Raw genomic sequence first — 12,218 nt, 5'->3', positions numbered from 1 at the left:
ACACGCGTGTGCATGGGTAAATTGAGGCTAGAGAGTAACATAGGGTGTCCGGCTCTAGTCCTCTTGTTTTCTTACCTCCATTCAAGGTTTCCCTCACTGAACCTTGAGCCCGGTCAGAAGCCCCAGGGCTGGAGGCTCTAAGGATGGGGTTAAGTGTCATGGCAGGCTTTTTATATGGGTGTCAGGTTTCTGTAGCACACACTTTTACCACAGAACCTTGCTTAACTTTCCTTGAGTCCAAGATCTACCTCTGAAAAATGGAGATAGTGATATCTCACAGTGTCACGGTGTTTGATCAAAGACTGGGTACTGAGAGGGACCAAATCCTCCTCCACCTTGGTATGGAAAGTGCAAAATGTGTATAAGAGCCCACAATGTAAGATTTAGTGTTTGGAAACATGTGTGTCCCTGGGGGTACCCCCGGCTTGGTAGCCACCTCCTCAGTCCTGGACCGCTGAGGGTTAAAAAGAAAGACCCACGCCCCCTTCGACTGCGCAGAGCCCACCTCGCCGAATTTGAAAAGGCGGCCCTGGAGAGGCGTGGGCGCCCCCCCCCCCCAAGACGACTTCCACCTCCGACCCTGACTTCACGCCATCACCGGCTAGCTCCCTGCGCTCCAGCCTGGGGCAACAGGGTCAGTCCAGCGGTCTGGGGCACTCCTGATCGGCTCCCGGCTCCCGGGACCCTAGGTCCCCGCGGGAGAGCGGTGCAAAATGAAGCTGGTTTTGCTGTTACCATGGGCGTGCTGCTGCTTGTGCGGGTCGGCGCTGGCCACCGGCTTTCTCTACCCGTTCCCGGCAGCAGCCTTGCAGCAGCACGGCTACCCGGAGCAGGGCGCCGGCTCCCCCGGCAACGGCTACTCGAGTCGCCGGTGAGTAACGCCAGTGGCCGGGCCTGGGGGCACGATGGTTGGATCCCGGGACAGCGGGGGCTCGGAAGAGCCGTGACCGGGTACTAGTAACGCAGGACAGTGAGCCAGGGTCCCGGAGGGTTGGATCCAGCGACATCAGGGGCTGTGAAGAACATTGGCCCGGTGCTGGGGGACGCGGGATAGCGGACCAAGGACTGGACCACAGAAAAGGTGGTCGAATGTTAGGAAGCAGAGGCTCGACGGCGTGAGGGCCAGATCGTGGGACAACAGAGGATCCGAGGAGTTGAGGTCTGTTGGGTGTTGGGGTCGAAAGGCATCGAGTTTGAGGCGCCGCGGAGCTGGATCGTCGGGCAGTGGGGATTCTGAGGCGTAATGGCTAGGGGCTGGGGGCGCAGGAACTAGATCAAAGGACAGTGAGGACTCCGAGGAGTGGTGGCTGGATGTTGGGGTATTCAGGACACGGGGGCGTGAGAATTAGAGCCAGTGCGCGCTCCAAGGCGCAGTGACCCCCTGCTGAGTGCTCTGTGTTTGGGGACGCACCACAGAGACTAAGAGGCGAAGTGGTCCAGTGATTGGGAAGAAAGGACACGGGACTTGTACCACGAGGCCTGAGGGCACGGAGACCGAAAGCGAGATGGGGAACAGTGGGGTGGCCTCCGAGGCACAGTAGCCCAGTGCTAAGGACGCAGGCCTGGGGACTACGGACGCCTGGAACGCACGACCGTAGGAGCCTTGTGGTCGGGTGCAGGAGAGGGAATAGATATTGTGATCATTTGCTGGGACCCCGGGCCTAAAGAGTTCGGGGAGCCAACTTGTGTGAGAGGGGTTCTGGAAACCTGGGGCCTCAGACTTGGTGGTCTCCGGTCGCGCCCACCCGTCCTTTCCCTTTTTTTTTTTTTTTTGCCCTGTGCCCATCGGCCCTGGGCTTCGAATGGAGATGGCACCGACTTGCATCCGGGAGTCGTAGAGGGAGCTCCCGGGACTCACAAGACTCCGGGTTCAGTCCCCACGGAGTAGCCCGGCTCACCTGCGCGGCCTTGGCTTTGTGTTCTACAGTTCCCAGAGTTACCAGGCCATGAGTCCTTTCGGTCGCCTGGCGACACTGGAGAGCCCATTCCATTCGGCCTTTGGGGGTCGAGGCGGCCGAAGAAAGTTTGGCTGTCCAATTCACACTGGAACAGGGTACCCACCCCGATCCCACGGCTCCGCAGTGGGCTTGGTGGAGGCGCGGGGTCACTCAGCCCTCAGTGCCTGGACCTGTCCGTTGCTTCTCCATCTACCGCCAGGTGGCGCGCTATCCTCCTCCGATGGTTTAGCGCTGTCTCAATGGTTTTTGAATTCTCAAAGAAAAGGCAGCGCACCCAAATATATGTTACTGAGTTGTTTGCTAATCTTACCGAATTTAACTTTCCTATTTGACGACCTCTCCAATCCTCGCATCTGTACTAGCTCCACGCGGTGTATTTTGATCCTCACACCGCCACAGGATTAAGGAATTAAGTTACTATCTTACTGCTCTTGCATAGGACCTGAGTTTGGTTCCCAGCGTCCACTGCGTGGGTCTCCCAGAACGAACCCCCTTGCTCATATCTCCAGCGCCAGGCATCTGAGGCTCTCTTCTGGTCTCTGAGGGCGGGCACTGCGCTCACACGTGGGCACACACACACACACACACACACACGTACTTTAAAAAATAAAACTGCCGTTTGAATTGAGAGTCTCACTCTTTGAGTTCATTGTCAACACACAGGATTGACTGCCATCTTCGTTCTCCAAACTTGTTCTATCGTCGCTTTCTCACTGCCTCCCCCGTTATGGAAGCTAGGAAGTAGATCCCAGGTTCTATTATTGCCAGTTTGCCTGTGATTTTATTTTGTTGGGAAATAACTTTCTAAAAGCTTCTATTGGAAGAGAGCTACAAACACAAACACCCACAGCAGTGTGGACTGTGGACACTTCCATATGTGAAGATGAAAGCAAGCTTGGGAAGTTGTAGACCATTCTGTATAGTGTGAGCTGTGATTTCATTTTGGAACAAAACTGAACATGGGTGCTGGGGATTCAAACTTGGGTCCTCACACTTGTGCCGCAAGCTGCCTTACCCGTAGAGTCCTCTCTCCAGCTCCCTTGAAAACTTAAAATCTGGGATGGAGTTTCTCTAAGGTGCCTGGGCTGGTCTTACACTTGTGCATCACACGCTGGCCTCAGTCCGGTGACCCTTCTTCCTCAACTTCCAAAGTAGCTAAGGTTGCAGGCATGTACTGTTATGCCTGCCTTGGAAAGCAGTTTTTCTATGTGTTTATAATACTGTGTTTGAGCAGTTATTGAGTAGAGAGAGAGTCTTGGGACTAAGCCAGAGGACTACACACACAGACACACAGACACACAGACACACACAGACACACACACTTCCCCTAATCTCTAGATTTGCATCTCGGGATTCAGCCAAGTTTGGATAAGTAGATACCAGACTCAATGACCATGACCAGAAATGTTATCAGCGTTTGCAGCGAGGAGAGCAGAACGGTGCGTGCTGGGAGCCATGGAGCGTCATGCTTGGAAGATCCCTGACCTTTGCCAAGGTTTGCTGGTCGGGGTAGGAGAGGTGGTTCACAGGGAGCTGCAGTGCTGAGCTACTGTGCTTGCTGTACCAGGGGTTGGGAGGCTGAGACAGGAGGAGTCCTGGGACTTGCTGGCCAGCAAGGCTAGCTGAGCTATTGCGCTCCAGCTTCAGTGAGAGACCCAGTCTCAAAAAAGTCAAGTTGAGGGCCTTGACCTCTGCCCGCTCCCTGTGCACGCACACAAACACACCAAAACATGCGCACACACAAGTTCACGTGAAACTCGACTGCCTTCATTTTGTTTGGAGATATCTTCCAAAAGTTTCTATTAGAAGGATTCTCCAAACACACAGAGGGTTGCCTGCCAGTTTATCACTTTCATTCTGTTCGGAAATATCTTTTCAAAGTTCCTATTGGGAGAGATCTCCAAGCACCCACAAAAGTGTGGACTTTGTATGCTTCCATATGTGAAGATAGAAGTGAACAAGTCTCATACATTATAGAAGAGTACATACATACATACATGTATGGTGTGATGTCATTTATGGAACGAAGTGGTGCCACACAGCTTCCCCCACGACCCCTGTAGTCCAGGGATTGAACCCACTGCTTTGTACGTGTTAGGCAAGGGCCTTTTGAATTACTTTTATTAATAAAACTCTGTTAGCTAATTTGTATGTGTGTGAGTGTGCCATACGTATGTGTGCTGTGTGTGCATGTGTGTTTGGATGTGCATCCCTTTGCATACACATGTGACCAGAGGAGAATGTTCCAGATCTGTACCTCTCTGCCTATTCCTCCACAACACAATCTCTCATCTGAGCCCTCATGACCCAGATCATCTGGCTCTCTTTGATCATCTCTGTTAGAAACCCAGCATGGGTCTCTGTGTTGGAGTTACTTTGGGAAAACTACAAGAAAGCCCCTGATTTTTTTGAAGGCCATTTTTAAGTAGTCTTAGTGGTCTGTTGACGATCTCTCAGGATCCATGCTACCTGATATCGTCCCAATGAATGGCCTTGTTTAATCTCCCGGAACCTGTCTTCTGCTCCATATGATGAGGTTCCTGTGGAAACCACGGTGGGCATGAGATGCTGGCAGCAGAAGGGGATGCAGGGATTTGGGAGGTTGACAAATACTCATCTAGCCTCATTCATTTTTACATGTTCCAATTGTTTGTTTATGTGTGTACGCATGTCCACGTGTTGATATGTACGGGAGTTCACACGTATGTTCAAATGCCCCAATGAGCACACACATGTGGTGGACAGAGGACAATTTTGTGCATCCTTCCTGAGACACCATCTAGATTGGTTATAAGACGGTTTCTTACTGACCCGGACCTCACTGAGGAGGCTAGGCTGGCTGTCCAGCGAGTGCAAATCCTTATTTGACTCCCGGGCACAGGAACTTTGAGCATGTACTACCACACCTGGGTTCCTGTCCCCACAGGATCTGAGGATTATTGCTCTTGAAAGGCAGATACGTTACTGACTGAGTATCTCCCAGACCTCTCCTTTTTGCTTTTTGATACAGGGCCTCATATCATCCAGGCTAGCCTCGAAATCCCCAAGGATGATGCTCTGCTCCTGATCCTCCCGGGGTTGTGAGTGCTCATTTGCATACGTGGTGCATACATTGCGTGGGATTGAACCCAGGACCTCTCACACACCGGGCTAGTGTTCTACAACCTCGGCTACATCCCCAGGCCTCCCATCAGGAGAGTCAGACCTGCTGAGCTTTGTGCTCAGTCCTTCTCTGTCTGACAGAGCCACCTCTGCCTCTTGCTACTGACCATTGTCCCTAGTCCTACTTCAGGCTGGCCAGTCCCACCTGTGGGGGAGTGGCCAGGTAGGTGCTACATTCTCTCTCTCTCTCTCTCTCTCTCTCTCTCTCTCTCTCTCTCTCTCTCTGTCTCCCCTACCACTTGCTCCCTCACCTTTTCAAGACAAATGTAGCCCCGGCTGTCCTGGAAATTGCTCTGTAGAACTTGTCCTGGCTGCCTCCAGAGTGCTGGGATTAAAGGTGTGCACCACCACACCCAGCACAAGCTCTGAGCTCTTCTAAATCATAACTCCAGTGGTGCTGACTGCTGTCGGTGTTAGGGTTTCGGTGTCCAACCTGTCACAGAGAGAGTTAGGGCACAGGCTCCACAGGCGCCTCTCAGAGATGAGGAGGAGTCTTACTCAGGGAAGACCCCAGGTTACTCAGGGTGTTTGTTTCTGTTCTTGTAGGATTTCAGTTGTGGGACCAAGAAAGATGATGGCTTAGTGAGTTAAAGTGCTTGCCCAGCAAGCCCTTGGCCTTGAGTTCAAATCCCCAGCAGCCACATAAAAAGCTGTCTGTGACCCTGCACTCTACTGTGACCCTAGCACCCTGGCGGGTACAGACAACAGGCTGCTGGTGCTGGATTCCACACTCATATGTGCATGTACACACACGTGCACACACACACTCGCACACACACACACACACACACGCACATGCACACGCACGCGCACGCACACGCACACACACACACACACACACACACACACACACACACACACACGCGCACACACACACACCTCAATCACATCTTGACTCAATGTGCAAAGTTTTTGCCCATTTCCTGACTGTCCTCTGTGCAGATGGATGGAGTGAACACAGAACCTGAAACCATTCTGTGTCCCACTGGGAAACTGTCTGGCAGGCCTGTTTGGGTTCTGAACCTCAATGTGATGACAGGGCTGTATCCCCACTCTTCTCCCCACTATTGGCTCCTCTATTGCCTTCCCGCCACTCCCTCCCCCTCACTTTAACCTCCTTCCTGCTCCTTCTGTCTCCCTCTCCATCTCTACCTCCTCAGGAATGAGCAGCATTGAGGACACCTCCCAGGACAGTGGCCAGATGTCTCAGAAGGTGGAGATCGTTTGGAGGTGGCTGGTTTTCTCCATCCACAATGTAGGCCCCAGATATTGAACTCAGATCTTCAGTTTTGGTGACAAGGGCCTTTACCTGCTGAGCCATTTAGCCAGCCCCTGGATTTTTTTTGGGGGGGGGAGAAAGAAGGGGGGACATGATTTCTCTGTGTAGCCTTGGCTATCCTTGAGCTCTCTCTGTACATCAGGCTGCCCTGGAACTCAGAGATTCACCTGTTTCTGCCGCCAGAGTGCAGCGATTGAAAGTGTGCACCACCACTGCCAAGCCAACTGCAAAGTCCCTGGCTTTTTAAAAATCTGAGTTCTGGGGGTCAAACTCAAGTCCCTAGGCTTGTAAGGTAAGCACTTTCATGGCTGATCCATCTCCCCAGCCACTCAATATTCTTCTCTTTAACTTTGTGTAACATCTGATAGGACAATGAAATATATCCACTGAGGAGATAGGCTACCTCTCGCCTCCTTCTGGCCTTTCTAGGATGGTATTGGGTAACACTATTTCTGGAGAGATGAGAACAGACTTCTACACACACACAATATGGAACCAGCAGAGATCATAGCAAAGGCACAATCAAAGGCCAACTTGGTGAACCAATGAGTTAATTGTAGTTCCTCACAGGAAGATGGGTGAGGAGTTAATTACAAAAACATGAGTAATTCAAGGCAGCTGCATCCCCGAGAGCATGGGTGATGGCTCATGAAAAATGGAGCTCTCTGGATAACTTGCAGGCAGATCAGCAGGCTGGGTAGTCTCCTCTACTCAGTAGTCTACTGCTTATAGAACCTTGGGTGAGGGACATTGTGAATCTCTTAAATTTCAGGAACTTCCAGAGACTTGTGTGTTTACTTGTTTACTTCCTGAGTTTTCAGAAGCCTCCCTTTGGAACTTACTGAGTTTTAAAGAGCTTCACTCAAGAATGGAGTATTAAAACTGGAGGAAATTGCTACCCAAGAGATCATTTTCTAGTCCCTCACTCCATCTTGGAACCTCTCAAGTCCACCTTGGTTTCCCCTCTCTCCCTCCCACTGGAGGCTCCCCTGGGTTCTAGATGCATCGTTCACGGAAATAAAGGAATGGGCTCTCCAACTCAGGACATCCTGACTGCAGTCCCTGCCCCGAGCTGGCAGTGCCAGGGCACACTCAGAGAATGCCTTACTGGAAAGTTGTCATTTAGCCTGTCCCTTGCATTCCAGAGCAACAGGGATACCCTTGGTGGCTTGGAGATCCTGAATCATCTGGCAGGACTTCTCTGTATGGGACCTCCCACAGTGGGTCTGGAGCCCTTGGCTAGTGGGAAGATAACCCCACAGTTAGTGGTTGCACATGGGCAGAAACAAATGCCTTGGAGTTGGTAAAAAAAAAAAAAGGGGGGGGGCTGTAGGTGCACACACCTTTCATCCAGGACTGGAAACCTGATTTTTTTTTTTTTTTTTTTTTGAGACAGGGTTTCTCTGTGTAGCCCTGGCTGTCCTGGAACTCACTCTGTAGACCACGCTGGCCTTGAACTCAGAAATCCACCTGCCCCTGCCTCCCAAGTGCTGGGACTAAAGGCATGAGCCACCACTGCTCGGCCTGATTCTTTTTAAAATAACATTTCCTGGGGCTGGGGCGATGGCCCAGTGACTTTGAACTCAGTCTGGCTGAGGACTGGAGTTCTGTTCCTAGCATCTTTTGGGGCAGCTCACAATCACAGGCAACGCCAGCTCCAGGGGATCTGGTGCTCTCTTCTAACTCCTTCAAGTTATCCACATATGCGAGAAGACACACGAAGACACACATACACACACACACACATACACACACACATACACACATACACACACACACACACACACACACACACACACACACACACACACAGATTATTTGTTTATGTGTATGTGCATGCTTGTAAGCTTCCACGCTGTGACATGTGGAAATCAGAGGGTGATTTGTGGAAGTTGATTGGCTCCTTCCACCGTGTGGGTTCAGGGTATGGAACTCAGGCTGTCAGGTTAGGTGGCAGTCACCTCCACCCACCTAGCCACTTCATGGGCCTGCCACCTTAGTTTTTGAGACATTGACTTTTTTTTTTTAAGCAATCAGTGCTTTTAACCACTGAGCTTGTGTTGTTTTCTCTTTTTAAAGATTTATGTATTTATTTTATGTATGTGAGTACACTGTAGCTGTACAGATGGTTGTGAGCCTTCATGTGGTTGTTGGGAGTTGAATTTTTAGGACCTCTGCTCGCTCCAGTTGGTCCCGCTTGCTCTGGCCCAAAGATTTATTTATTATTATACATAAGTACACTGTAGCTGTCTTCAGACACACCAGAAGAGAGCGTCAGATCTCATTACAGGTGGTTGTGAGCCACCATGTGGTTGCTGGGATTTGAACTCAGGACCTTCAGAAGAGCAGTCAGTGCTAAGCCATCTCTCCAGCCCTCAGACATTAACTCTTATTGAGCCTGGAGTTCACCAATTCAGCTGGATTGGCTGGCCAGTGAGCCCCAAGGGTTCTCCTGTCTCTGCCTGCCCAGTGCTGAGATTACAGGAAAACACCAACCACACTTGGCCTTGTACTTGACTCTTGGGGACTGAGCTCAGGTACCCATATTCCTGCAGCAAGCACTTTACTACGCCACTTCCTCCAGCAGAGGATTAAAAAAAAAATTCTTTTTTTTTTTTTTTTTTTTTTTTTTAAATCACACAGAATGGTCTCCAGAGATGTATCTGGGCACCTTCCCGCAAAGCCCTAAGGTTTCTGATTCCATCTCCTTTCTGTATTCCCTCAGCTTGTCTGTTATTTTAAAAATCTGTTCCCAGAGAAAGCATTGCCGTGGCAGTAAAAATCCCCACTAGCTTCTCTTGGCTCTCGTTGGCCCCACACCTCATTGCCACTTGGAGAGTGTGTGATCTGGACGTAGACCAGCCGCCCCTGGGGCGGTGACCTGAGCCTCAGTAACGAACTGTTAGAGGATTTTCAGGAATGTTCACACAAAGTGCACAAGGGAGCAAACCTACACACCATATACTGTTCTCTGAATCTCTTGGGGGGTCCCGCCCTTCTAGCTGCCTCTCCCCTCGGAGCAAGCAACATTCAGTCCAGGTTAGCCGATCATAATCATGGACAGGTGAGTCCTCTGGCTTCTTGCATCTCCTTGTCCGACACTGTTAACTTGAGTTGTGAGGGTCAGAGTCACCTAAGTTCTGGCAGCCCTAACAAGCAATGAACCAGTCCCTCAATCTGTCAATTAAAAAGACAATTCAATAGTGAAAGCAGAAAAAAGATTAATTCAGGGTTGGTGAGATGGCTCGGTGGACAAAGATGTTTGCTGCCAAGGCGGACAGCCTGAGTTGCCACATGGTGGTGGGAAGAAATATTAACTCCTGTAAATTGCCCTTTGACCTCCACTCATGTGCCATGGAAACATGCACGGTGTGCTCAGCATGTGCAGTTCTCTCTCTCTCTCTCTCTCTCTCTCTCTCTCACACACACACACACACACACGCACACACACACATGTGTGTGTGCACATGTGCACACAAACTACATGCAAAAAAGAGAGATATTTATTCCGCTGTCCACACGGGGAAGGGGAACTCAGAGGTCCCTCCATCCCAAATTCTATCTTTGGTATCCTGACAAAGCTTTCGGTTTAAGTCAGGGCAAAAGGTATGTATGGCCAGCTAAGCAGCCCCGGTCCAGGTGTGCCCCCCTTCCCCCATCACTTACCTGTCATTGTCTTGGCTCCATTCTCTTCCTCAAAGATTGTTTCTACCTCTGACTGGCATCAGGCTCCAGCTCTCTTCCTCCCAGTGATTCCTGGGGAAACTCCAGTTTCGTTGGGACCATTGTCTCAATAACCCGATAAATAACCCGATAGCCAAAGGAAGGGGCACAAGTGTCTCTTAAAAGTATCTTTGCTGGGTAGTGGTGGGGCATGCCATTAGTCCCAACACTCACGAGGCAGAGGCAGGTGGGTCTCTGAGTTCGAGGCCAGCCTGGTCTACACAGAGAGTTCCAGGACACCCAAGACTACACAGAGAAACCCTGTCTCAATAAAACCTAAATAAACAAACAAATAATAAGTAAAATATCTTCATTCCTAGCTGGCGGTGGTGCTGCATGCCTTTAATTTCAGCACTTGGAAGGCAAAGGCAGGTGGTGTGTCTCAGTGTGTGGAGAATAGGTGACAACCTTGAATCTTTCCCTTTCGTCTAGTGGTTACATGGGCTCTGGTCTATCATTGTTTAAATTGGCCTGCAAGATTCTGGGGTTCTCCTGTCTCCACCTAACAACTTATCATAGGAACACCAGGATTACAGATGCATCCTAACCTGTCAGGCTATATGGGTGCTGGGGATTTGAACTCGGGTTCTCATGATAACATGGCATATGCTTTATCCACTGACATATCTCCCTACTTGGAGCCTTGTAGAATGGTCTCTGGAATCGGATATGACGCCCAATGATGGAGGGTCCTGGTGGGCTGGCAATTTGTGTTTTGTGGGTACCTCAATGCTTGGGCAGTTTCTTCCTGATTCAGTTCCACTGGGTACATCCAGGCAGGTCACCTCTGGCTTCTGACACATCTGCCTTTCCTGTTCCCCTGGAGGGCCCTGTCTATAGTCTTCCCCCTGGGTCCTTGTGATTGACTTGGCCATATGGCTAGTCCTTGGACTCCACAAGGTCTTGGCCTTTCTGGGCACCCAGTTCTGGGGTGATGCGATCCCCGGCTGACTGCTGGGGAATGTGTCAGCCTTGTCCCTTTCCTTTGGTTTGCAGCTGTTGATGACAATTCACTCAGATCCTGAGAATTTGTTTGTGTGCATGTGCGTGTGGCGCCTGTGCCCACGTGCTCCCCTGTAGAGGCCAGAAGAGGACCTCGGTACGGTGCGCTGATTTGTTCCTATCCATCTTACTCTTTTGAGATGGTCTCTTGCAGAGCCTGGAGCTAAGGAGGCAGCCAGCAAACCCCAGTGATCCTATTTCACCATTGACCCACCACTGGGTGGGGGTTGGGAGGCAGATGGGCATGGCCACACCCAGCTCTCTACAGAAGGCGGGAGTATCTGATCTCAGGTCCGCATGCTTGCAGCACAAGTGCTCTTGCCCACTAAGCCATCTCCCCACATCCAAATTATGAAGCTCTTTATTCCTCAAAAGCCTAGCAACCTGAGTGTTCCACTTCCATTACTCACATAAAGGTGGAAGGAGAAAACCAACTTCACACCCCCACACACAGACACAGACACACACCCACACAGACACACACACACAGACACACACAGACACACACACAGACACACAGACACACACCCACACACACAGACAGACACACAGAAACCCACACACAGACACAGACACACACCCACACAGACACACACACACAGACACACACAGACACACACACAGACACACAGACACACACCCACACACACAGACAGACACACAGACACACACACACTGACACACACACACAGACACACACACACAGACACACACACAGACAGACAGACACACAGACACAGACAGACAGACAGACAGACACACAAAGTATAAAAAGTTGGTCTTTTTTTCTTTCTTTCTTTTTTTTTTTTTTTGAGAAAGTGTCTCACTTTACAGCCCTGGCTGGCCTCCAACTCACAGAGATCCCCCTGCCTCTGCTTCTTGAGTATTGAGATTAAAGGCTCAGACTATTTTTGAGATATTGTTTTAGTTATATTAATGTTTGATCAGTTGGTTTTCTAGGGCTTTGAGGGAGAAAATTTTATAATCGCACGTGCATGTATGCACGTGTGCATTGTGTGTGTGTGTGTATGTATATACACGCGAGTACGCACCAGCACCAAAGCCTTGTTTGACCCAGGAGTGGTAGTACATGT

At 50.5% G+C, this 12,218-nt stretch overlaps 1 protein-coding gene across 4 annotated transcripts in view; it reads left to right on the top strand.

Annotated features, from left to right (window-relative positions):
* Window positions 1–344: 344 nt before the first annotated feature.
* The window catches only part of Col26a1 (collagen, type XXVI, alpha 1), a 141,618-nt gene continuing 129,744 nt past the window's right edge, over window positions 345–12,218 (top strand). For 2 of the 4 annotated variants that reach the window (NM_001346699.1, NM_024474.3), the window contains exon 1: window positions 506–871. In NM_001346699.1, coding sequence (NP_001333628.1) covers window positions 714–871 — 158 coding nt within the window. In that variant the 5' untranslated portion in view covers window positions 506–713. Of the gene's footprint in view, window positions 872–968; window positions 1,160–12,218 lie in introns of those variants that run through there. The other 2 variants (XM_006504362.1, XM_006504363.4) reach the window with 2 other exon arrangements.

This window comes from Mus musculus, chromosome 5 (assembly GCF_000001635.26).
Source record: "Mus musculus strain C57BL/6J chromosome 5, GRCm38.p6 C57BL/6J".
Lineage (NCBI taxonomy): Eukaryota > Metazoa > Chordata > Mammalia > Rodentia > Muridae > Mus > Mus musculus.
This window is presented reverse-complemented; position numbering and strand designations above follow the sequence as displayed.